Here is a 24,372-nt window from a genome sequence, read left to right as displayed (position 1 = left end):
ATTGAATGGTTCACACTCTGACATTTGTTGACGGCCCAGCATTGAAATCTGCAGCAATTTGTGGAAGGTTTGCACTTCTGTCATGCTGAACAATTTTCTTCAGTCGTCATTGGTTCCGTTTTTGCAGGATCTTTTTCTGGATGAAGCGATGTCAGAGATTTGATGTTTTACTTGGTCCCTGATATTCGCGTTACACTCATGAAGTGGATGTATGGGAAAATCACTACATCAGAGATGCTGTGTCCCATTGCTCTGGCACCAGCTATAACACCACTTTCAAACTCGCTTAAATCTTGATAACCTGCCATTGTAGCTGCAGTAACTGATCTAACAACTGTGCCAGACTCTAGTTGTCTTATCTAGGTGTTTCTGACCCCAGCACTTTATTCTGCATTTTATACAAGGTGTGTCCAAACAGTAAGGTGACTATATTTTTATGAAAAAATATTTATTAATTCATCAATACTTATGTTGTCCCCTTCAAAGTAATCCCCCTCAGATACAATACACTTGTGCCAATGCTTCTTCCAACCATCAAAGAACTTTTCACAAGCAATTTTTTTTACAGCCTTGAGTACTGCCAGCGATGCAGTTTTTATTTCCTCAATCATTGAAAATCTTCGTCCTTTCATAGGTCTCCCCTGTTTTGGGAACAGAAAAAAGTCACAGGAGGCCAAATCTGGTGAATATGATGGATGAAGCATGATTGTCATGTTGTTTTTGGCCAAAAAATATCTCACAAGCAACAATGAATGAGCTGGTCCATTGTTGAGATGCAAAAGCCATGAATTGTTTTTCCACAATTGCGGACTTTTTTACTTATTGCTTCTCGCAAATGTCCCATAACATAAATATAATACTCCTTATTGACCATATGACCTTGAGGCAAAAATTCATGATGTACTATGCCACAGTATTTGAAAAAAAAACAGTGAGCAAAACTTTGGTATTTGATTGAACTTGGCGTGCTTTTTTTCGGTCTTGGCTCTTCGGGATGCTTCCATTGGGATGATTGGGCTTTAGTTTCGATTTCATAACCGTAAACCCATGTTTCATCTCCAGTTATGAACCTGTTTAGCAAATCAGGATCATCATTGAAACCATTCAAGAGCACCTGAGCGATGCTCATGCAACAGTTCTTCTGATCAAAATTGAGAAGTTTTGAAACAAACTTTGCCGATACACATCTAATGCCCACAACATCCAGAAAAATTGCCTGACATGAGCTGACCATTATGCCAACATCCTCAGCAACTTCTCTTATGGTAATTTGATGATTTTCCAAAACAATTTGCTTCACAGCTTTTATGTTATCATCTGTTGTTGATGTGCTGGGGTGTCCAGAACTAGATTCATCATTGGCATCTTCTCGGCCATCTCGGAAGAGCTTGTACCACTTGTAAACATGTTTTTACTTATAGCAGCCTCACTGTATTTCAAGGGTTTCAGAGCACTTTATTCCATTTTTCACACAAAATTTTATGCAAAGTCTTTGCTCCATTTCTTATAATAATCAAAAATTGCCAAGTACACTAAAACGAATATTAATAATTAACAAAGCTTTCCAGACAACATGTTCATACCTGATGCTTCAGTGCTTCACCAAATCCTAAGTTCATACTTAACTCTAGATAGTTTGGCATAGACTCTATATAACATTCATTTTCATTTGGTACTTGACCACTGTCATCAGGTCTCCTTCTTCCTTGGAGTCCACAGAAATCCAAAGCACAACTGCAAAATGCAAGTGACCCCTCACTGGCCAGTCCAAACTATATATCCATCATCGCTTTATGCACTGTGCCCATATTTTTCCTTCTCATATCTGCACATAAATTCCAACAAACCCGGGCACTGCAAATGCTCTTTACTCTGCTGCTAATTAAAGTCACATTTTTCACACATACATCTTTCATCGGTCTAGTAAACGGAAAGTGAGACATGTTGCTATTATAGCAACATCTACCACTACAATGTATAACAATAAGAGTTTTATTTTATTCATGACTGTAATTTTTAGCAACTGTAGTATTATGTTTTCAGGACAAATTTCAGTTATCAGCTGCAAATAAATTTTATTATGCTGTACCAGTTTTGACAAATTAATTTGTCATCTTCAGAAGCTTAGTATTACTTTAGCAGATGTCAACACATTCTTCATAGAAGGATAACCATATCTATGTATCTGTTATGCTCAGATACATTGATGTGATTATGTTACTGTAAATTGTCAATCAGTGTTTAACACAATCACATAAAATGTATATATTTCTGGACATACCATGGCATTATCCCTCTATGAAGAAGATATTGACATCTGCTAAAGTAATGCTAAGTTTTTGAAGCTAAATTAATTTGTCAAAAGGGTAAAGCATAATCAAATTTATTTGCAACTGATGACTGAAATTTATCCTGAAAGAAAGTTTTGAACAATTTCATCTTTTCTTTTTTTTTACAGTTGAGCCTGAGTGCTTAGATTGTAATACTAATGATTCTGGCAGTTTAACTGTAGACCAGTAAATGATATTTACTAAGGAACATAGCTTATGTACTATGCCTTGGATTGCAGGATAAATTCCAACTTAACAACTAACAGCAGAGGTAGGCAGAAACATAGCCCACATAAGAAATTTTGGAGTGTAGGTTTATGTGCCTTGTGACAGAAAAGTGCTGGAGTAGAGGTGACTATCTTATAAAGTTAGTTATGATCAAGAATCAGGACAGGATGAGATGATTCTGGTGTCAGTTAGCCTTTCTTTCTACCCTGCTGTATCCTCCTCCATCAGACAACCTTCATGTTTTCCACAATCAAACCCAAGTCTCATTTCTTTCAATCCTCTTGCATCTTTTGCCAGATGAAGCAATCTTTGTTTCCAAGCGGCAGCCATGACTTTCTGCTTGTGTTTGTCTCTGCTGCTGCTGGGTAAAGGGAATAAATCAAACACCTCAGGTTGTGTTTTCATAACATATCCTGTCTGCTTACAGGAATCACAAGGCAACAATGATAATTCACATCAAGATTTTTATCCTGGAGGTTGTGTTAGGACATCAAATGGTAGTGTCAACTGTACAAATGCTGTCTATGAGGATCCACGCGCATGGCGCTCATCTCGTAAGAGTATAGAAGAACGAATCAGAGAGCTCAAGCAAGAACTCAGTGTGCTAAAGGTGAGACATGCAAACTTGCATTTGTATTGTTATGAAATGTAAGATGAACAGTACATGTAGACTCTAAAACATGTTAACTTAAGTTCATAGGTATAATAGAAAGAAACATTCCATGAAGGAAAAATATACCTAAAAACAAAGATGATGTGACTTACCAAATGAAAGTGCTGGCAGGTCGACAGACACACAAACGAACACAAACATACACACAAAATTCAAGCTTTCGCAACAAACTGTTGCCTCATCAGGAAAGAGGGAAGGAGAGGGAAAGACGAAAGGATGTGGGTTTTAAGGGAGAGGGTAAGGAGTCATTCCAGTCCCGGGAGCGGAAAGACTTACCTTAGGGGAAAAAAGGACGGGTATACAATCGTGCACACACACACATATCCATCCACACATATACAGACACAAGCAGACAATGTCTGCTTGTGTCTGTATATGTGTGGATGGATATGTGTGTGTGTGCGAGTGTGTGTGACATTGTCTGCTTGTGTCTGTATATGTGTGGATGGATATGTGTGTGTGTGCGAGTGTATACCCGTTCTTTTTTCCCCTAAGGTAAGTCTTTCCGCTCCCGGGACTGGAATGACTCCTTACCCTCTCCCTTAAAACCCACATCCTTTCGTCTTTCCCTCTCCTTCCCTCTTTCCTGATGAGGCAACAGTTTGTTGCGAAAGCTTGAATTTTGTGTGTATGTTTGTGTTCGTTTGTGTGTCTGTCGACCTGCCAGCACTTTCATTTGGTAAGTCACATCATCTTTGTTTTTAGGTATAAAGTTCATAGGTATATATAAGTATAAAAGTCTCACATTATTATCATAAATTAAGTAAATCGATAATTCATAACACATATCTGCCCATCCTTTAAGCAATGGCATGCAGACGTGAGGATTAAAAACTTGTACCTCCCCCCCACCCCCCCCCCAACCCCCCCACCCCAATGTTAATGTTGCTTGTAAAGAAACTTCGCAAGCAACTTTTAACTTTTGCTTCCGAGATACAGTTTCAAGAATATTCTATGACATACTGAATGAATAAATGTGTGCATTATTTCAGATGAGTGTAGTAGAAAAAATGTCACTTTCTGGAGAAGTCAAGCTTCAATACAGAAGTTTAATGAAAATTCTTGGTAATCTAAAAATACAGCTGACATTGTTCTAATTGTATGGGAAATGGAAAATATGTTTTCTTCTCATTTTTTCCAGAAGTGTGCTTATGTTTGAAAGAAGATTTTTGCTCTGAAAGCTTGTAGCTCACTTAGAAAAAATCACAAATTCTGTAATATGAATTAAAAGTGTTTTTAGAAGATTGTAGATTCATCTAAGAAACATGCACACAGTTGAATACAACATTGTCTATAATTCTTAGAACTGTACTGATAGAGGAACTTGAGATACTAGATTATATTTAGTACAAAATGGGATTCAAACCCCGATCCAACCATCCTGATTTGTGTTTCCCTAAATTATTTCAGTGAAATGATTCCTTTGAAAAGGCCACAACTAATTCTCTGCTTCAACATTTTCCAGTCTTACCTTGTACTGCATCTGTGATGACATCATCAATGATATAATTTAATGTAATGTTAACAGTCAGAAGTCCAGGAAGGAATAACAATATTATGAGGAGGATAGATCATTACTCATCATATAGAGGAGACACGGAGTTGCAGACAGCCACAACAAAAAGACTGGTCACAGTGGCCAGAGACAGTGTTCTGTATGTATGTGTGTGTGTGTGTGTGTGTGTGTGTGTGTGTGTGTGTGTGTGTGTGTGTTTGATCACAAGCATGTAAAAGCAGCTAATAACCAGCACTTTGCAAACTATAATTCTATGTAATAAGTATTTTGGGCCTCTACCATATTAAATTTAAATCCTGCATACGTGTTCTTTGCTATATATAAATACAACGCCTGACCAAAAAGTGAAGCACCCAGAAAGGGAGGAGGAAATAAAATGAGACTTTAGGGGTTAAGAGCTTCTGTGATATCAACTCATATTTACAAAGAACTTGGCAGTATGAGTCCAATTATCATTATGATGTTGCATCCCTCATGGCCTGGATGCACACACTAATTTGGTTGAGAAGGGTGTCGTAAAGCCATCTTGAGGTAATAAGCCACCCTGAGGTAATCTACCCCACAGCTCTTGTATCTGCTCCTTGATATCTTGGATAATGGCACTGGGACTGAGTTAATGTCCTAATTAGTCCCATGTATGTTCTGTTGGGGACAGATCTGGGGATATTATTGGTCATGGGAGTATCTCAACATCATGCAGATATTTCATAGATGCCCATGTTGTGTGGACAAGCAGAGTCCTGTTGAAAACTGCCTTTCAGAGTTTCTTCAATCCTTTCCAGCAATGACTTGAAGTTGCATCAGATGGCTCTCCACAACATGACACCAGGAGCAACACTACTGTGTGTGTCTAAAACTGGTATGATGTACCTCTCCTAAGGTTACCCCCATGCTTGCAGATGATGGTCGTCAAGGGTAGTGCAGAGGTGTTTTATCGCTGAGCACAAAGTGATACAGTTCAATGGCAGTCCATGCTTCACAGTCATGGCACAATTCAAAATGCAGTCATTTGTGTTGTGGTGCTAACGGCAGCTAGCACACTGGTTAGTAATTCTCTAGTCCTGCTGCTGCTGCTTTTCTCTGCCCAGTGGGGTTTGACCTCCCTTTCTAAATTGTTTCCATAGAATGAGCCTTTTGGCAAATAACTCCCTCCCTAGTTTCTCTGACATGGGTTCCTCTCAGGCCCCTCTCCTCCCCCTCCCCCTTGCTAGGTCACTAGCACAAATAGCCAGTCTGTGGGGTGGAGCTGTCATGTAACTATCTCACTGAGCCTCCTACAACACAGGGAATCATTCCTGGTGCCTGAGCTATTCACCACCTCGTGTATGCCTAGGAGAGGTTGCTTATCTCTTGGGGTCATTGGAAATCCCAGCAACGACCATCACACCAGGCAGTCCTTGCTGTGGCTGGGTGTTGTAGCAGTGTGAGTCCCTGATTGGAGTGGGTGGTAACAGGCCAGACACTCTGCACATGAAGCATGCTAAGCTTCATAGTTCTGGCTGCTCTTCTGCAGTCGTCTCTTCAGACAGCAATCATTCTCTCTCTGCTCCTACTTTTGTGCCCTTGGCCTTCCCCTCCCTGGCCATCCACTGAGAGGAAGGCTGGACCTGCCAGGGTGGGGTGAAAACCTTTTTCCATTACTTGGTTTGTTCCAGGATAGATGGAGAAACTTTTGCTGCTGCCAAACTACTTTTTTTTTTACATATCAAAGATAAGTTTGGTGAAGTTGACTCACTTACTGAGATGCCATCTGGTTCCCTCCTGATTAAAACCTCTTCTGCCAGTCACTCAGCTTCCCTTTGTGTTAGCTGCAAATGCTTAGGAGACATACCAGTGAGCATCACTCCTTAAATATGATCCAGAGCATTATCTTGTGTAGGGATCTCCTCCTCCAATCTGACAAGAAACTCAAGGTTAATCTGGCACAGTACGGTTTTCATTTTGTCCGGTGAGTCAAGAGAGATCGTAAGGACAATCTCACTGATACCAGCACTTTCATCCTGATTTTTAAGGAGGATAACCTTCTGGAAAAGTCAAAGTTATGGTTTACCATTGTAGCGTGAAGCTCTGTACCTCACCTCCTGTGCATTGTTTCTGGTGTTTCTGTTTGGTCACATGTCTTCACGATGAATCCTGTTTGCAACAACTGCAGCCACCCTCTCCATATGGGGAGTACTTGCTGCAAAACATAGCCCCATTGCTAATGATCAAAGAACTTCAGGCTGTTCTCCTCACATTGATCAGTTAGTTTATATACAATATAGAGTCCTGCACATATTTTCCTATAAGCTCAATGCAATGTTTTTAAATAGCAGAGAATGGTCTAGGCTGATTCTCAAGTATTTTGGGTTGGTGCAGAGGTGTAGTCCAACCCATCTCCATTCTGTTTCCAACTGTATTGTGACTTCTCTGTTACACAGGTGAAATGTGCATACTTGAGTTTTTCCTGCATAAGGTCACAGAAAATTGTCCACACAGTAGTCCCCAAAGGTTTCCAAGGCCTCTGTCAGTTTTCTTTCAACCTCTTCAAGTGTTGTTTCCTGAGCAGCGATGGCAGTGTCATCTGCATATATGAATCTTTTTATTTCCAGTTGGTGTAGTTGGTCATTTGTGTACATATTGTACAGAACAGGATAAAGAATGCTCCCTTGTGATAATCCATACTTTTGGTTCCTCTGTCTTCGATTCTGCGGCATGCGTCTTAACATGTAGGAAAGTTGGATGCCATTCGTTATTTCATACACATCAGAGAGGGTTACAGTCAGCCACTTGCTAGCCACTACTACTTCCAGCACAATGCTTGTGACCAGGGTAGTCTGCTCCAGTGCTTCTCTTTAGAAGACAGACATATGCTGAGCATTGAAAGTACTCTGTGTATTGGAAACATTATTGCTGATGGACAATACCATGGCTGTTGACATACTAATGTCTACCAGGTGCCAGCAGAGGCGATGGCCTCGCCCACATACAACGCTCTCATAGGTGACAGTGACACTGCAATCAAAGGGACCATGCTGCATCTGCAAGTCACATGTTCACCAAGCGATATTTGATATCCTTCCACTTGCAGCCTACTCAAGATGTGGCTTGATTGCTAGCAAAGAGCATACGCTCAGTCTCTGGGCATAACACTGGCCGTGATCAGCGGCTCATCATTCAGAGCTACCCAGATGGGCCCAGCCCGGGTGGCCAAACCTACACCATGGTGCAATGTCACTCCAGCAGCCACCAGGGATTCCACTCCACATCAAACACACCAAGCCATCAGTTGACTCCCTCAGGGTCTTTGCCTCCTGTGATGCTGACCTTCAAAGGACTCAGTGCCACTGAACCATTAGTGCTTCTGTGGAAACTAAACTGTGTACCTGTGACTAGTAGTGGCTAACATGACCAACATGACTATAAAATTTGATTGTGCCATACTAATATCAGATCAGGACAATCTGTTAGTTGTGTTGCTCAAACTCTGCCTTATATTGAATTATGCTTTGGTGTGTTGTGCAAATAAAACTGTACTTAATTGCTACCTTGGAATTGTCATTCAATCATCAACTGTTTGCATGCATACTGTGAAGTACATAAAATTTGTGCTTGTAGGTAAGGCCGGCACCTCTGGTGGTATCTGTTAGAGGTTAGCATGCCAGCAGGCTTGTTATTGTCCATCAGCAGTAATGTTTCCATAAGACATGGAGTACTTGCAATGCTCAGTGCACTACTGTCTCCAATGGAAAAGTGCCTGTGGCACTGTGACAGATTACCTGCTGATTGCAGACAATTGTGCTGAAAGCAGAAGTGGCTGGTGAGCAGCTGGTTATAAGAGAGGTCAACAACGACTGGAGCAGTTATTAATATCCTTTACAAACCACCTTCAATGTGTTGCGTCAAATTTGGTATCTCACTACAGCACAGTTTCCCTTGTCTGAAACCTGTTTGTTCAGGGATAAGTTTTGTATTGATTTTGGATGCTGTTCTTTGCACAATTATCTTCTAAAATAGCTTTTATAGGGGGCAGGTTAAGGAAAAAAGATGGAATTTTGTTGACTCAGTTGGTGCTTACCAGACTTTAGTTGTGTTACTACTTAATCCTTCCATCGCAGTTTTGAAAGGTGAAATTTTTCCAAACATCCATTCATCATCCTCACTATCCATTCATCAGTTCTTGAGCCAAACTGTTGTATTTGGTCAGTTAGTATGTTAAGGAGCCTGCTGCTATATTTCTTTTCTGTTTTCTTACTGTTCTTCTCAGTTTTTCAACCAGAGATTTGACCTCTCATTTGGTGCTTTCCTTGAGATTCAGCCTAGTTGCCTTCTGTCTTGTCTCTTGATTCAGTGGCCATTTGAGTGGCCCTTTGTGCTCAATGGTAGACTCGCAGGATCATAGCTAATGTTTTTTATCAGTTTCCACACTCTTCAACTGTTCTGTTTCATGCCCAGATCAGTTGGAAATATTGTAAGGATTATAGCCTCTTTGCCATCTGCCACTGTTAAATGATGGTCTGAGTTTTGTGTCACATAAAAAGCTTCAGTCCCTCTCTTTTGGTCCAACTTTCTAGTTCTTTCCCATTTTTTATCAATCAAGTTATATACCCAGCTGACATTTTGACCATTAAAATCTCCGAATAAATCTTGAAGTTTTCATTTTGAAAATTTGGCATGTGGAAGATAAAATCAATATTAGAAGGTTTTTACACTGACATAATAGTACACAACTGCATCTCAGTTGTTAAAATGCAATGTTGTTTGTGTTCATGATACTTATTGACATAATCTCTGTATCTGGTCTTACAAAGATAGGCTATCATATTGTTCATTAGGGCACTGTAATACCACTTTCTTCCCTTCAGTTTTTGGTCATTGGTCATTTACCCCTCTGTGCATTTCTGGCAATGTTAAAATGTCCAATGAATGTTGTTTTCCGTAATCTGATGGTAACATTTCTTTCTCTTTTGACAGTCCTTCAATATTCAATGAAGTTTTCAATATTTTTGGTCTTGAAAAGGACCAGCTGAGTGTCTCTATTGTCATCCTCTGATGTTATTTTTCTCACATTATATCCAGCAAACCATGGATGAAGGGCAACAGGCCGATTTAATATTCCTACTTTTCGAAAAGTGTTTTACATGGTGCACCACTGCAGACTGTTAATGTAGGTACGAGTATACAGTATAGGTTTCCACATATGTGAGTGGGCTCAAAGACTTCATAAGTGATAAGACACAGTATGTTGTCCTCAACAGCGAGTGTTCCTCACAGACAATGGTATTGTCAGGAGGCACCAGGGAAATGTGATAGCACTGCTATTATTCCCTATATACATAAATGGTCTGATAGACAGGGTGAGCAGCAATCTGTGGCTGTTTGCTGATGATGCTGTAGGGTAAGGGAAGGTGTTGTCATTGAGTGACTGTATGAGGATACAAGATGACTTAGACGAAATTTCTGTCGGCATGACGAATGGCAACTAGCTCTAAATGTATAAGGATGTAAGTTAATGCAAGTGAGTAAGAAAAACAGTCTCCTAACATTTGAATGCAGCCTTAGTAGTGTGCTGCTTGACACAGTCACATTGATATCTAGGTGTAACACTGCAAAATGAAATGGAATGAGCATATAAGGATTGCAGTCAGGAAAGTGAATGGTTGACTTCAGTTTATTGGAAGAATTTTAAGAAAGTGTGGTTCATCTGTATTGGAGACCATGTGTAGAACATTAGTGTGACCCATTCCTGAGTACTGCTGAAGTGTTTGGTACCCCCACCAGGTCAGATCAAAGAAAGACATTGAAGCAGTTCAGAGGCAGGCTCCTAGATTTGTTAGCAATGGATTTGATCAGCATGCAAGGATTACAGAGATGCTCTGGGAGCTCAACGGGAATCCATGGAGGAAAGACAATGTTCTTTTCAAGGAATACTACTGAGAAAATATAGAGAACCGGCATTAGCAGCTGACTGTAGAACAATTCAACTGCCACCAACATACATTTTGTGTGAGGACCACTGAGATTAGAGTTCATATGGAGGCATATAGGGAGTCAGCCCCCAGCCCTCTCTCTATTTTACGAGTGGAGCAGCAAAGGCAATGACTAGTAAAAGTACAGGTACCCTCCGTCAAGCACCATATGGTGGCTTGCAGAGTATATATGCTGATGTAGATGTCGATCAGATGTTTATTTGTGGTGAGAGGATTAGCCTGAAAATAGTTTCTGCTGGACATAGTTTACTCATTCAGCATAGAGTTGTCACACTAATGCAGTGATAACATCATAAATGGGGTGAGTAAATTGGACAACACCTTGCTGACATCCTAACTGCGAAACATTTCAGATCTGTAGAAGATAAATATACACAATGAGCAAAAACCTTGTGCTGGAAAGTGGGATCAAAACCCACGTACCTATTTTTGGTGGGAAGTGCACTTTCATTTGGAACAATCTTAGTACACATCACCAAATATTGCCTCAAAGTTAAGACTTTCATATTTAACAGAGGTTCTCCTACAAAGCTTGTGGACATTACCTGTGAAAAACATGGCAGGGAGGACCTGTGTTTAATTTCGAAGACATGCAGAGGTAATAGTGGTGAGCTTGAACTTTCAACTGGTGCACGGGCCATAGGTAGGTAATGTTGCTGGTGGCACAGAGGCAGGGGTCTGGATTTATGTCTTGATGTAGTGCATAGATTTAATTTGTAAGTTATGATTATAACCTACTGAAGGGTAAAAATACATCATCTCAGTACACAGAAGATATACAGCACCATGCTGCCACAGACATCTGACACTGTTAGATGATTCCTGGGTACATTTAGGGTTGAAATAGGTATCTTGCTGTTTATAAGTCTTACCTGCACTCATGTTGCAACATGCTGATTTACAGTTTCCACAAGTGTACTGAAGTCTCAGTCCAGTCCCTTGCTACTGTTCAAGCCATTACTGCAACACTTCAGAGAAGAGAGACATAGTATTACCACAGCTCTGCTACTGTCACCACTTTACCCACAAAAACAGTGGTGCTATCACAAACTGTCTTCTCTTGACAAAGACACAGGTCATGAATAATGTGACTGGGCTCAAAATAAGATTATGCAGATACGTCACTCTGCGTGGTATACTGTCATTGGTCCACATCATCATCACTGACAACAGTCTGTTTACCCATTGCCGAGTGTCATGTCATTAATTTCTTAAGTACCTAAATCTTCTACTGGACATTTCCATCTGCAATGATCTTCAGCTCTTCTCAATGTCAATGTAATGTGGAGAGGCAGGCCAGCAATCTTCTTCATTTGATCCACCCACTAACTTAATGACCTTCTGCATGTCCTGCCTTTGATTTTGCCTTGCAAGATGGCCATTCCAAAATTATCTCCCTCTCTTCTCAAAATATGCCCAAGGAACTGAAAATAACTTTGACTGACATGGGAATATAAACTACTTGTGAATCTAAGTTCTTCTATAAAGGAAGCATTGGTTCTTCTTTCTGTGCATGGTATGCATAACATGTTCCTCCAATATTACATTTTGAAGGCATCAGTTTGGCTCTTGTCACCAGCTTTCATGGTCCAAATCTCGCAACTGTACAATGAAAGAGGGAACACCAATGATTCCACCTGTCACAACTTCACTGTTTTGGACATTGCTTAGTTTTGCCAGGTCTTTAACCATTAAAGCTTGGCCAGGGATGATTTATCATTTTATTTCTTTATCACAGTTTCCTGTGTCATTGATAAGAGATCCTATGTATACGAAGTCATTCACTACCTCCAAATCCTTTAAATAGCTTGTAAGTTAAATTTGATCTACATGTTGTCAGTTAACAACCATTACTTTGGTATTTTTCATATTTATCTCTAGAATGAAATTTAAACTAATATTATTCACTCCGGAGAATAGATAACTAAGTTCTTCCTCACTTTCTGCAATGAGAGGAGTATCATCAGCAAAGCACTGATTGTTGATTTTCGTGCTGCCAAATGACAATTCCATCATCCCAGTAAAAATGTAACCCCAGATGACATACTCTGCATAGATATTATAGAACTTACATGACAGCAGACAATCCTTTCATTTGTCATATCACACACTCTGAGCATTCATCATCCACATTTGTGGTTGCAGTGTGACTGTCATAAACAGCTTTTAGTAATGATACTAGGTGTCTGCAGTGCTGTTTTTCTGTGGGAACGCTGGGGGATGCATACCCCTAAACTTTTTGTCGACAGAATAATATTTTTATGATGCTGAGAACTTGGAAGAGTGTCAAAGATTTATTTCACAGACGTAAATTTTTTATTGCATTTTTTCGTGTTGGTAATTGCAATACAAATGATACCAGTGCAGCTTTTTGGGGGAAAAGCGATGTCATTGACTGTTTCAAGCATTTCGAAGCTGCGGCAACCGTTCTCGACAACTGAATCGCTGGCAGCCAGTTCGACAAGCATGTAGTGCCCTCACCTGCTAATAGTGGGGCCGATGGTAGTGTTACACGGATATGCATACACTCAAATGCCAAGGTACCGATGAGGTCTCTACAGTCACACTACCATGATCCTTCGCGATTCATTGCCATCTTTGTTTTGTCATTCTTTATTCGTTTGTGTTTGCTGTTCCATTCCCGTCGGTTGTGCGAAGTTTTACAGTGTGTCCTGTCTTTCGTTGCAACTTGTAAGTTAAGTTGGAGGTGAGAAATGAGCAGAAAACTAACAAACTATTTTATTTGTTCCCCTGCATCTAAAAAACCAAAAACTGTCAATAATTTGTGTGCGAGTGAAAAGCCAGGAAGTTCAACATCAGAGGATGACGAAAGTGGAACTGTAAACCTGAACACTGAACCTGTGTGTGAAAATGCAGTGAACGAATGTGTGCATGGCAGAAAATTAAATGATCATCCAGAATGTTGGACTCGGGAACAATAAATCACATTTTGTGAGAAAAATGACTGGTTGATCATTTCAAACAAAAAATTTGACTGCAAAATTTGCAAAGAAGTAGGAAGCTTAGGAGTAGAAAGAAATAAACAAGGCATGAACATTGCACAGCCTTGGGCTACAGTATTTTTCATCATCATCATCATCATCATCATCATTTAAGACTGATTATGCCTTTCAGAGTTCAGTCTGGAGCATAGCCCCCCTTATACAGTTCCTCCATGACCCCCTATTCAGTGCTAACATTGGTGCCTCTTCTGATGTTAAACCTATTACTTCAAAATCATTCTTAACCGAATCCAGGCACCTTCTCCTCGGTCTGCCCCGACTCCTCCTACCCTCTATGCTGAATCCATGAGTCTCTTGGGTAACCTTGCTTCTCCTATGCGTGTAACATGACCCCACCATCTAAGCCTGTTCGCCCTGACTGCTACATCTATAGAGTTCATTCCCAGTTTTTCTTTGATTTCCTCATTGTGGACACCCTCCTGCCATTGTTCCCATCTACTAGTACCTGCAATCATCCTAGCTACTTTCATATCCGTAACCTCAACCTTGTTGATAAGGTAACCTGAATCCACCCAGCTTTCGCTCCCATGCAACAAAGTTGGTCGAAAGATCGAACGGTGCACAGATAACTTAGTCTTGGTACTGACTTCCTTCTTGCAGAAGAGAGTAGATCATAGCTGAGCGCTCACTGCATTAGCTTTGCTACACCTCGCTTCCAGTTCTTTCACTATGTTGCCATCCTGTGAGAATATGCATCCTAAGTACATGAAACCGTCCACCTGTTCTAACTTTGTTCCTCCTATTTAGCACTCAATCCGTTTATATTTCTTTACCACTGACATTACTTTCGTTTTGGAGATGCTAATCTTCATACCATAGTCCTTACATTTCTGATCTAGCTCTGAAATATTGCTTTGCAAACTTTCAATCGAATCTGCCATCACAACTAAGTCATCCACATATGCAAGACTGCTTATTTTGTGTTCACATATCTTAATCTCACCCAGCCAGTCTATTGTTTTCAACATATGATCCATAAATAATATGAACAACAGTGGAGACAGGTTGCAGCCTTGTCTTACCCCTGAAACTACTCTGAACCATGAACTCAATTTACCGTCAACTCTAACTGCTGCCTGACTATCCATGTAAAGACCTTTAATTGCTTGCAAAAGTTTGCCTCCTATTCCATAATCTTGTAGAACAGACAATAACTTCCTCCTAGGAACCCGGTCATATGCCTTTTCTAGATCTATAAAGCATAGATACAATTCCCTGTTCCACTCATAACACTTCTCCATTATTTGCCATAAGCTAAAGATCTGGTCCTGACAACCTCTAAGAGGCCTAAACCCACACTGATTTTCATCCAATTGGTCCTCAACTAATACTCGTACTTCCCTTTCAACAATACCTGAGAAGATTTTACCCACAACGCTGATTAAAGAGATACCTCTGTAGTTGTTACAATCTTTTCTGTTTCCATGTTTAAAGATTGGTGTGATTACTGCTTTTGTCCAGTCTGATGGAACCTGTCCCGACTCCCAGGCCATTTCAATTATCCTGTGTAGCCATTTAAGACCTGACATTCCACTGTATTTGATGAGTTCCGACTTAATTTCATCCACCCCAGCCGCTTTATTGCACTGCAATCTATTGACCATTTTTTCCACTTCCTCAAATGTGATCCTATTTCCATCATCATTCCTATCCCATTCTACCTCGAAATCTGAAACATTACTGATCGCATTTTCACCTACATTCAGCATTTCTTCAAAATATTCCCTCCATCTGCCCAAGGCATCCACAGGATTCACCAGCAGTTTTCCTGACCTGTCCAAAATATTTGTCATTTCCTTCTTACCTCCCTTTCGAAGACTGCTAATTACACTCCAGAATGGTTTTCCAGCAGCTTGACCCATAGTCTCCAACCTGTTTCCAAAGTCTTCCCACGATTTCTTCTTGGATGCTGCAATTATCTGTTTGGCTTTGTTTCTTTCTTCAACATAATTTTCTCTGTCTACCTGGGTTCTGGTATGTAGCCATTTTTGATACGTCATCTTTTTCCTTTTACAGGCTGCCCTGACTGTATCATTCCACCAAGCTGTTTGCTTCATCCTACTTTTACACACTACTGTTCCAAGACATTCTTTAGCCACTTCTAGTACTGTGTCCCTGTACCTTGTCCATTCCATTTCCAATGACTGTAATTGACTACATTCAACTAACTGGTACTTTTCTGAGATCACTGTTATGTACTTGTGCCTGATTTCCTTATCCTGAAGTTTCTCCACTCTTATCCTCCTACACATTTTTCTTTTTAATTTTTTTATTTTTTTAGTTCGACTTGTTGATGACATGGCTAAAAGCAGATGGGTGGTATCCCATGCTTCAATTATAAGTAATTTTCACTGCATTAATCAAATGTCAGAGTACCCTCAAACTTTTTTTAGAAAAAAAGCACTGGGTGTCTTGGAACCTCGAACTCGTTGAACACATGCCACAACTTGTTCCATATGACACAGAGCCAAAGGCCTTTTTATAATTTAGGAAACAAATGAAGGCAGGGCCACCAGAACTCAAGACATTTTTCAGGTATCTGCATCAAATTCATCATTTCCTTTCTAGTTCCTTTACCTGTCACATAACCTCCTTGTTCAGAAGAAATCTGAGATTTCAGGAATGTCTTTAGGCATTGATTCATTACACACGGGATTCTGCTATCATGTGATATTAATGCACAGTCAGGTAACTGGAGCAGTTTCTAACTGATCCTTTTTGTGCGGAGGAATTAGAACAGACGCAGTCCAGTCTTTAGGACATAACCAGCTTTCTGCACCATAATACATATTAAATGTAGAGCATGCCTGCCTTCTTCTCACACCACAGCCAGAATTTCTCTGGAAATACCATCTGTACATCAGGTTTTGTTGTTTTCCAAATGATTGATAGCACTTTCAATTTCACTGAATAGAATATCAGATTCCGTGTCTGCTTCCATGCAAATGTCTTCTTCCTTGATATTATTTCCTGTGAAATGCAGGGTTTTTCAGTGTCCATTCCACCAGTTATAATTTCTTTCTTGTCACTGATAAGATTGCCATTTATATCTTCTATCACGCATATGCATGGTTTGAACTCTCAAGTAACACTGTTTTACCTTCCTGAAGAGGTCAGGCATTTGATTTACCTTTTTATGCTGGTCTGTTATGTCAAAAATACTGCTGAGATACTGTGTCTTGTCAGCTCAGCAGTTGCACTGTATTTCATGGCAAAGTATTTTGTATGCTTCTTCAACCTGAGCAATTTGTATGCCACATTTCTTCAGCATGCTTTCCTCTCTTTGATCAGTGGTAGATCAGTTTCATAATCCAGGGCTTCATTAAAGGAATATTAGTAATCTGTTCGAGTGGAGTAGAACTGATTAATTCCTTCACTCTGTCCCACGTTGGGGGGCTACTTCATCCTCTGTTACTTGCTGGGGTAGGGTCTCATTCTTTCTCCAAACTCTTTGAGACTATTTTTGTCTGTTATACAAACCTATCTTATTCTTGTCCTTTTGATCAATTTCAGCTCTATCTTGATTTACATGAATAGCATAGGATGGTCACTGCCACAATCTGCACCATGATAGATCTTGCAATCCAGGACTAAAGTATACCAATGCTAGCTGACCAAAACAAAATTAGTCAGATTTATAACAGTATCACCAGAAGAAATCCACTTGTAGCAATGCTGTGGATGATGTTGGAAAAGGGTAGTACAGGCAGCAAAGTTATTAATCATTCAAGATTCCTGTAGCTGCTCCTCCCATTTCTTCTTAGTACGCAAGTCACAAAGGCCAACCACAGATCTCATGTGTTCGTTGTCTATAGTTTCATCTATCTTCACACTAAAATCACCTCCACAACTAATATTTCCTTTTTAGGTATCTTTCTGATAATATGTTCTAGCAGCTCTAAAATTTCATTAGTTTCTATGTCCGATGAAGCTTCAGTGGAAGACAGAACTGAAAAATTCTGATATTGCAAAAAAAGAGAAGTACTCATTTTAATGGGAACTATTCTATCGTGAACAGACTCATAACAAATAACAGCATTACCAAGGCTATTAGGAATGTACTTAGAGTGGTAATTATTTTCACTAGTGCCCTTCAAAATAGTGAAATATGGTACTATATGTCAGATAACATGTAAAATATCACAAAGTATTATTAGAAAATCACTCAAATTGAAATGGATGTTATGTTGTCGTCATCATCATTCCATCATCATTGACATCTAAGTCACTGAACGTCAAATAAAAAGACACATATGGGCCTGCCAGCCAATAATACCATAGCATCATTTCATTCCATTTCAATTCTTTCATTTCATTTCATAGTCTGTTGAGGTGATCCTGCAAGAAACTTAATCTGTTTATCCTGTTTCAATTGTTGCACGTAAAGACCACATTTATGAAAACAAAAACAGTAAGAATACATGCAAAGCTTCTCCTGCTTTAAAGCACACTACAAAAATATATGAGGGTTGGAACTTAAATAGTGGAAACTATTTATTCACAACGGATACAAAAGAGTAAAGCGTTTGCACTTGTTACTGTCCTTCAAAGTAGTCACCAGCATTGTGTAGAGCCCACTGCCAGCGACGTGGAAGGCATAATACACTGTTAGCAGAGCCTGTTCTGTTGATGGTGAAAATGGAGCAGTCTACTGCCTGTCATATCTCTGTAACAGTTATGAAGCGAATGCCACGAAGTTCATCTTCAGAAACAACTCAAAGTCAGAAGTCCAGGGAGTATGAGGGATGGTATACCACTTCCCAGTCTCATCAACCGAACAGAGCAGCCACAGCTTGTGCTGTATGTGCCGTGCATTGTCGTGCAAAATGATGGGTGGGTTGCCCAGAAAGTGTTGCTGCTTCTTTCGCAAAGTTGGTCACAGGTGATGCTCCAAAATGAACAGTAATACGACTTAAGTCCTTGTGACTTTGATTTGATTCCACTTCGTGGCATTTGCTTCAGAACTGTCCAGAGATTTGACAGGCAGTAGACCACTCCATCTGCACCATCAACAGAATAGGCTCTGCTAACGGTATACTATACCTCCCACATCGCTGGCAACGGGTTCTACACAATGCTGGTGACCACTTTGAAGGACAGTAACATGTGCAAACATGTAACTCTTTTGTATCGGTTGTGAATAAATAGTTGCCACTATTTAAATTTCAACCCTCGTAGTTATTTTGATGAGCTGAAGATCATCAGGCAACTGTATTGGCTTTGCTTTATTTTGTGACACTTAAAATTGTATTATAATCCAATCATGTCATAATCTTTTGAATAAATTGCATCCAAGACAAATTCAATCAAGAAAATAAATTTGAAACAGAATTTCTGGTCAGTTTTTACCTACAGGAGATGAAATGTGTGGTACACATGCAAAAGTAAATGTGACACATAACTTTTGGAATTAATAGTTCATTTCTGGGCAAGGAGAGATGAGTAGACTGGGGAAAGTTGGAAAGGAAGAGCAGGTCATTCACACCCCCGGATGAGAATGAGCCACCTGTAGTTATGGCAAGGGTAGGCAGTGTGTTGTATTCACTGACGCAAATCTAGTGCCCAACGTCCAAAGTAACAGGAAGGCAACCCTCCCCCCCCCCCCCCTCCTCCCACCACCACCACCACCACCACAGAATAATCATTGCTGTACATGGCTCATATGCTTGCAATACATGTGCTCACTGGGGGTCATCTTTAAATCAGTTACTATAGGCAACAGATTAATACACATTTGTTTAAACAATGTACACAGAATACTCAGCTTTGATTGCTGCTACATGTTTGGCACTGGAGTCCAAGTTCTATATGCTAACTAATCTAACAAATTGAAAGGAACTATCTAAACTATAGAGTTCTGTATGAACTACTGTCTATGACAGTTACAGACTTCATTCTTTGAATCAGAATTTCTGGGACATTCAGCATTTAACTGCTGAATTTCCATGGACATTCAGCATTTAACTGCCTGGTGACCACTCATAACTAATGGTGTGCTATTATGGCAGCAACTGATTAACTGAAACTACACAAGCTGGACAAGTGTATGTTGTGCATTGCCATTTGTCTGCTACTGGCAGAATGATTTCCATCTGTGCTCTACTGTGTGGAAGAGAAAAGTATTTCCAGTTATCAGTGGTCTCTGTGGTGACTGACATCACTAGTGGCAGATGGATGTGTGAATATGGAGTATCCATAGTTGAAGCAAAAATTATTCCAGTATCTGAGAAGTGACTGCTTTTAACTTTGAGTCTCCTGGCCTGACAGTGTCTGCTTGCCCTCTGCTGATTTTGCTGTGTAGTGCTAAGTGCACAGCACAGAGAACTTTGAATAAATGTAAGACTGTCTTATAATGTGTAAATAATCTGATTACAGCACAAAATAATTTGTGAATTGAAACACTGTTGGACTCTAGTAAAAATTTTCTTTGCATAAGTACAGCAACTGGTAACGATAATCATTTGTGTACAACAGTTACTGGCTATTAAGTTTCAATGTTGCAGTCAATTTTACTGTGCCTGTTACCACATATGACCCACATTGATTTCTAGCCAAAACATGCTGTGAAAAAGGAATAGTACGCTATGAACAAATGTGCTTCATGTTGTATAACAGAGACAACTATTAATAATAGTTAAGGAACTGGACTTGCAATTTGGTGTAATGGGGTTCACATCCCTGTCTGCGTTCCGAATTTAGGTTTCCTATGGTTTCACTTAAACAGTTAAGATTAATGCCACAATGCTTTCTTTGAAAAAGATACTGCTGATTTCTTTCCACACTTGTGTTCCATTTCTAGTGCTTTCTTTGTTGGTGGGTGTCAGTGGGTTTTAATACTCGATCTTCCTTCCTTTCCTCTACAGAAAAAAATATTGATCGCACTTGGTGTCAAACATTGGGTCCCTCTATATGAAAGACCTGGATCCTTACATCTCACAGACACTCCCTGCAGACTTCTTCATTCAGATACAGTTGCAGTATATGCACATTTAATAGAGAGGCAAAAAAGGTTGAGTTTTCTTTGGATGGTTCTGCTAATTTAACAGGACTGTTTTTGTATAATAATCAAATATTATTATCTCTTTTGTATATCCCATTTTTATGTGTGTGGTATCTACAATAAGTAATATAATTTAGTTGTCAAAGCTACCAAATCCTAATTTGATGCAAGGTCATAAATGTACAATAAAATGCAGAGCACAATAGCAATTTACTGCAAGTAGCCCTCATTTAGTGGTGATAAATGGACCTTCAAAATAATTTTTTTCTTTGGATCAGTTTTTACACTGATGGATCTAAGTGGGAGTACATTATCTGATGCTCAGTTACATTTTCCAAATTTTACCTCAAGAAACAGCTCCCAGAGCAACTTTCTGTCTACCATGCAGAATTTTTTGCTATCTTGATGGCACTGGAGCATAAGAGATGATATTGTAGCAAGAAATTTCTCATCTGCTCTGAGTCTACAAGTTCCTTCTTTACATCAATTTTGGACAGTTGTATCCAACAGATAGGATGGACTAGGAGAAGGAGATAATTATCTGCTGTGTGCCAGGCACTTAGGAATTAGGGAAAATGAACTTGTTGGTGTGGCCACAAAGGAGGCTTGCTCTCACTGACCAGCTTGTTGTTTTATCCTGCAAGTATTTTCTAAATATGTAACAAGGGATGCCATGTGTTTATGGGGGCCTCAGTGACTGGAAGTGAGGAGTAATAAATAAATTGTTGTTTGGGAAATCTACAATGTGACCATGGCTTACCTCCTTTCAGCCATGGCAAGCAGAAAAAGTAGGCCTTATGTAGCTAAGAATGGGGCATTGTCACAGTAATCTGTGCCATTTTTAACCTATGCCAAATGGACTTATCAGTATGTGAAACCATATTTTATTTGAATGTGTTTTATCTTCTGTCCTGCATACCTCTCTGTATCTTCAACATGGCCCATCTACTATCCTCAATGGCAATGAGGTGAATGTGGTAGAGGTTTTGTGTGTTGTCTGTGCTCCTTCCAAAAACACTGGGAGAGAGATTTGGGTGCATGGCTTTGTCACCCATTGCTATTAAATGGTCACTTGGCAATGGTAATCTGTGCCACTTTTAAGTTTATTTGTCCTGTTACTTTATAATGGGTTGTGTCGACAATTATCCTTCATTATTTTTATCTGTGTTTTGTGTTACTGCATTTTTTGACCTTCTTTAGTCAGTGTCTTATAGAAGAGTGCTGATAACTCAGTAGTTCAGCATTCTAAAACCACAGCCATCATCATCATCATCATCATTCCTTCAGTTAAAAGTCCTCAGATATTTTAATTTTTCCTGATGTATTGTTGCTAGATTACAGTCTTTCCTTTCAAAATGTAGCACTATGACTGGAAAACAGAAAAATAAGTTCAGCCTGTTGCAACATGGATCTACTGTATTTCAGCAGAAGGGTAATTTCTTCAAAAGCAAATAATTAGGTGGAATCGATTCTGATGCTCCATATCAGAAGGATTTAGTTCTATAGTGTAAATTTCTGTCCTCTCTTTACACAATTGTTCTAAATAATAGGTATTTCACATATTTAGATTTCATTATTTGATTTTACTGAAACCATAATATTTTATTTGTATTTGAAAAAAGAGACAGCATTGGTCGTATATTTTTTACTATCGCAAAATCGATTTTCTGTCACTGAGTGACCATCTTCAGTGCTATATTGTATAACTAGGATGCACTGTTGTCACTAAGCTTACGGCAATCACATAGACTGTCTATGTGATTGCCGTAAGCTTAGTGACAACAGTGCATCCTAGTTATACAATATAGCACTGAAGATGGTCACTCAGTGACAGAAAATCGATTTTGCGATAGTAAAAAATATACGACCAATGCTGTCTCTTTTTTCAAGTATACCTGTTATCTGGTCGTAGTGCACAAGACAACATGGAGTCGCCAATCAATAATATTTTATTTGTGTTATAAAAATAACCAAGATGTGGCCAGTGCTTTACACTGAAAATCCTGTTTACTTGAACTTCTTGGATGCATTATGTATTACAATTTAGTAACTCAATTTATTTTTTAGGATATTAGGCGCCACTTGCGAGAAAAACGACCACCACAGCCTTCGTATGATGTCAGTAATGAGGATGAGGATGACAGTGAGACTCAGACCAAAGAGGATACTACCACAGAGAAGGATGATAATGATTATGGATTGCCAGCCATTCATATTCAATACGGGGAAGGTGCAAGTGTAAAGAAAGAAAACAACAACAGTAAACCTGCAGCAAGGCACAAACATCACCATGGACGAGGCAAGAAAAAACAGAAGCCAGTAACAGAGGTCTCTACTCTAAAATCACCTGCAGAACATAACATAGAGTCTGAGAGTGGTTCAGAAAGTGAGTCTCCTGGTGAATCACCATTTGATGAAAATTTATTTGATGAGAATGTTAAAGAAAATGAAAATTCTCCAGGCATATCACCCAACACACTCACGACTCACAGTCATGAATCAGCAGAGTTAAATTTTACATCTGAGAAGTTTAATACTATATCTCAGTTTGCATTTGACCTGTCATCACACAGAGATGTTGAAAACAGGTCAATACCAGCTTTACCAGAAGCTGAAATTCCATCACCTACAAAAGTTGATAACCCTTATAAGACTGACACTGTGGTTAATAATTCCACTGGAAAGAATGTAAGCACAACAAAGGTAAGTTTATAGATTCAGTGTCATTCTCTGTAATTACAAAAATATAATTGAGATACTTTAAAACACAAAGAACATAACTGAAGCACTTTATAGTTTTTAATATTCTTAATGGATAAGTAATTTCTGCCATAGTACATGAATTACAGAATTATTAATCTAGCTTTAACTATCATTACATACTCCCCTGTTATGAGCTGATCAGAAAATTTGTTTTAATACATTCTGCTGCATTTAAGCTATGAGAGGCTAAATGAAGACTAAAATGTCACAGCAGTTTTGCATGTATCAGTAGTTAATTCACACTGTAATAAATTGTTTTGGAAAAAATGGGATGAGGGTCAGAAAATAATGTATCTCAGTTTCTATACTGCCAACTCACAATTCTGCCCATAGCTTGTCTCACAAAATTGCTAACTTCTGCAATAGTTTAATTAAATTGGGCATTATGAGAAATTAGTTTCTTTCTGAATGTATTAGTTATGCATCCTAAACCGAGTTCCCTACGTCTGAATGAAAGTGTCATTAGTTTAAATCTGATATGCAAAGGAGCAAAAGGATAATTTACAATGTTATTACTGCATGTTCACAAATTACTGAAACTGTCAATAGTTTTTCTATACCAACTGTTGTATGTTCAACAAGACTTCTTTAATAGACTATCATGTTTCATAACTTTTGAAAGCACTGTTATCTAGAAGTTGCTTAAAAAGTTTTTTGGTCTCTGCATACATTAGATAGCTAAATAAACTCTAAGGGGGAGGGGGGGAGGGGGGGGGGGGATAAAAAATTATTTAAAAAATAGCAGATGATGCACCATGAAGGAATTACCTGATTGGAATGTAAATCGGTAGATGTGATGTACAAGTACAGACAAACGAATGACTACAATTTAAGAAAAACTGGATCATTTATTCAAGAGAAAGAGCTTCA

The 24,372-nt window shown here is 39.2% G+C and overlaps 1 protein-coding gene across 2 annotated transcripts in view; it reads left to right on the top strand.

The window, feature by feature from the left end:
- The window catches only part of LOC126162400 (extracellular sulfatase SULF-1 homolog), a 782,309-nt gene that overhangs the window by 699,253 nt on the left and 58,684 nt on the right, over nt 1-24,372 (top strand). For both annotated transcript variants that reach the window (XM_049918893.1, XM_049918892.1), the window contains exons 15-16: nt 2,986-3,168; nt 22,807-23,442. In XM_049918893.1, the coding sequence (XP_049774850.1) occupies nt 2,986-3,168; nt 22,807-23,442 (819 nt within the window). The remainder of the gene's footprint in view (nt 1-2,985; nt 3,169-22,806; nt 23,443-24,372) is intronic.

The sequence above is a fragment of the Schistocerca cancellata genome, chromosome 2 (genome assembly GCF_023864275.1).
Source record: "Schistocerca cancellata isolate TAMUIC-IGC-003103 chromosome 2, iqSchCanc2.1, whole genome shotgun sequence".
Lineage (NCBI taxonomy): Eukaryota > Metazoa > Arthropoda > Insecta > Orthoptera > Acrididae > Schistocerca > Schistocerca cancellata.
Note: the sequence above shows the minus strand (reverse complement) of the source record. Positions and strands in the feature narration are given on the sequence as shown.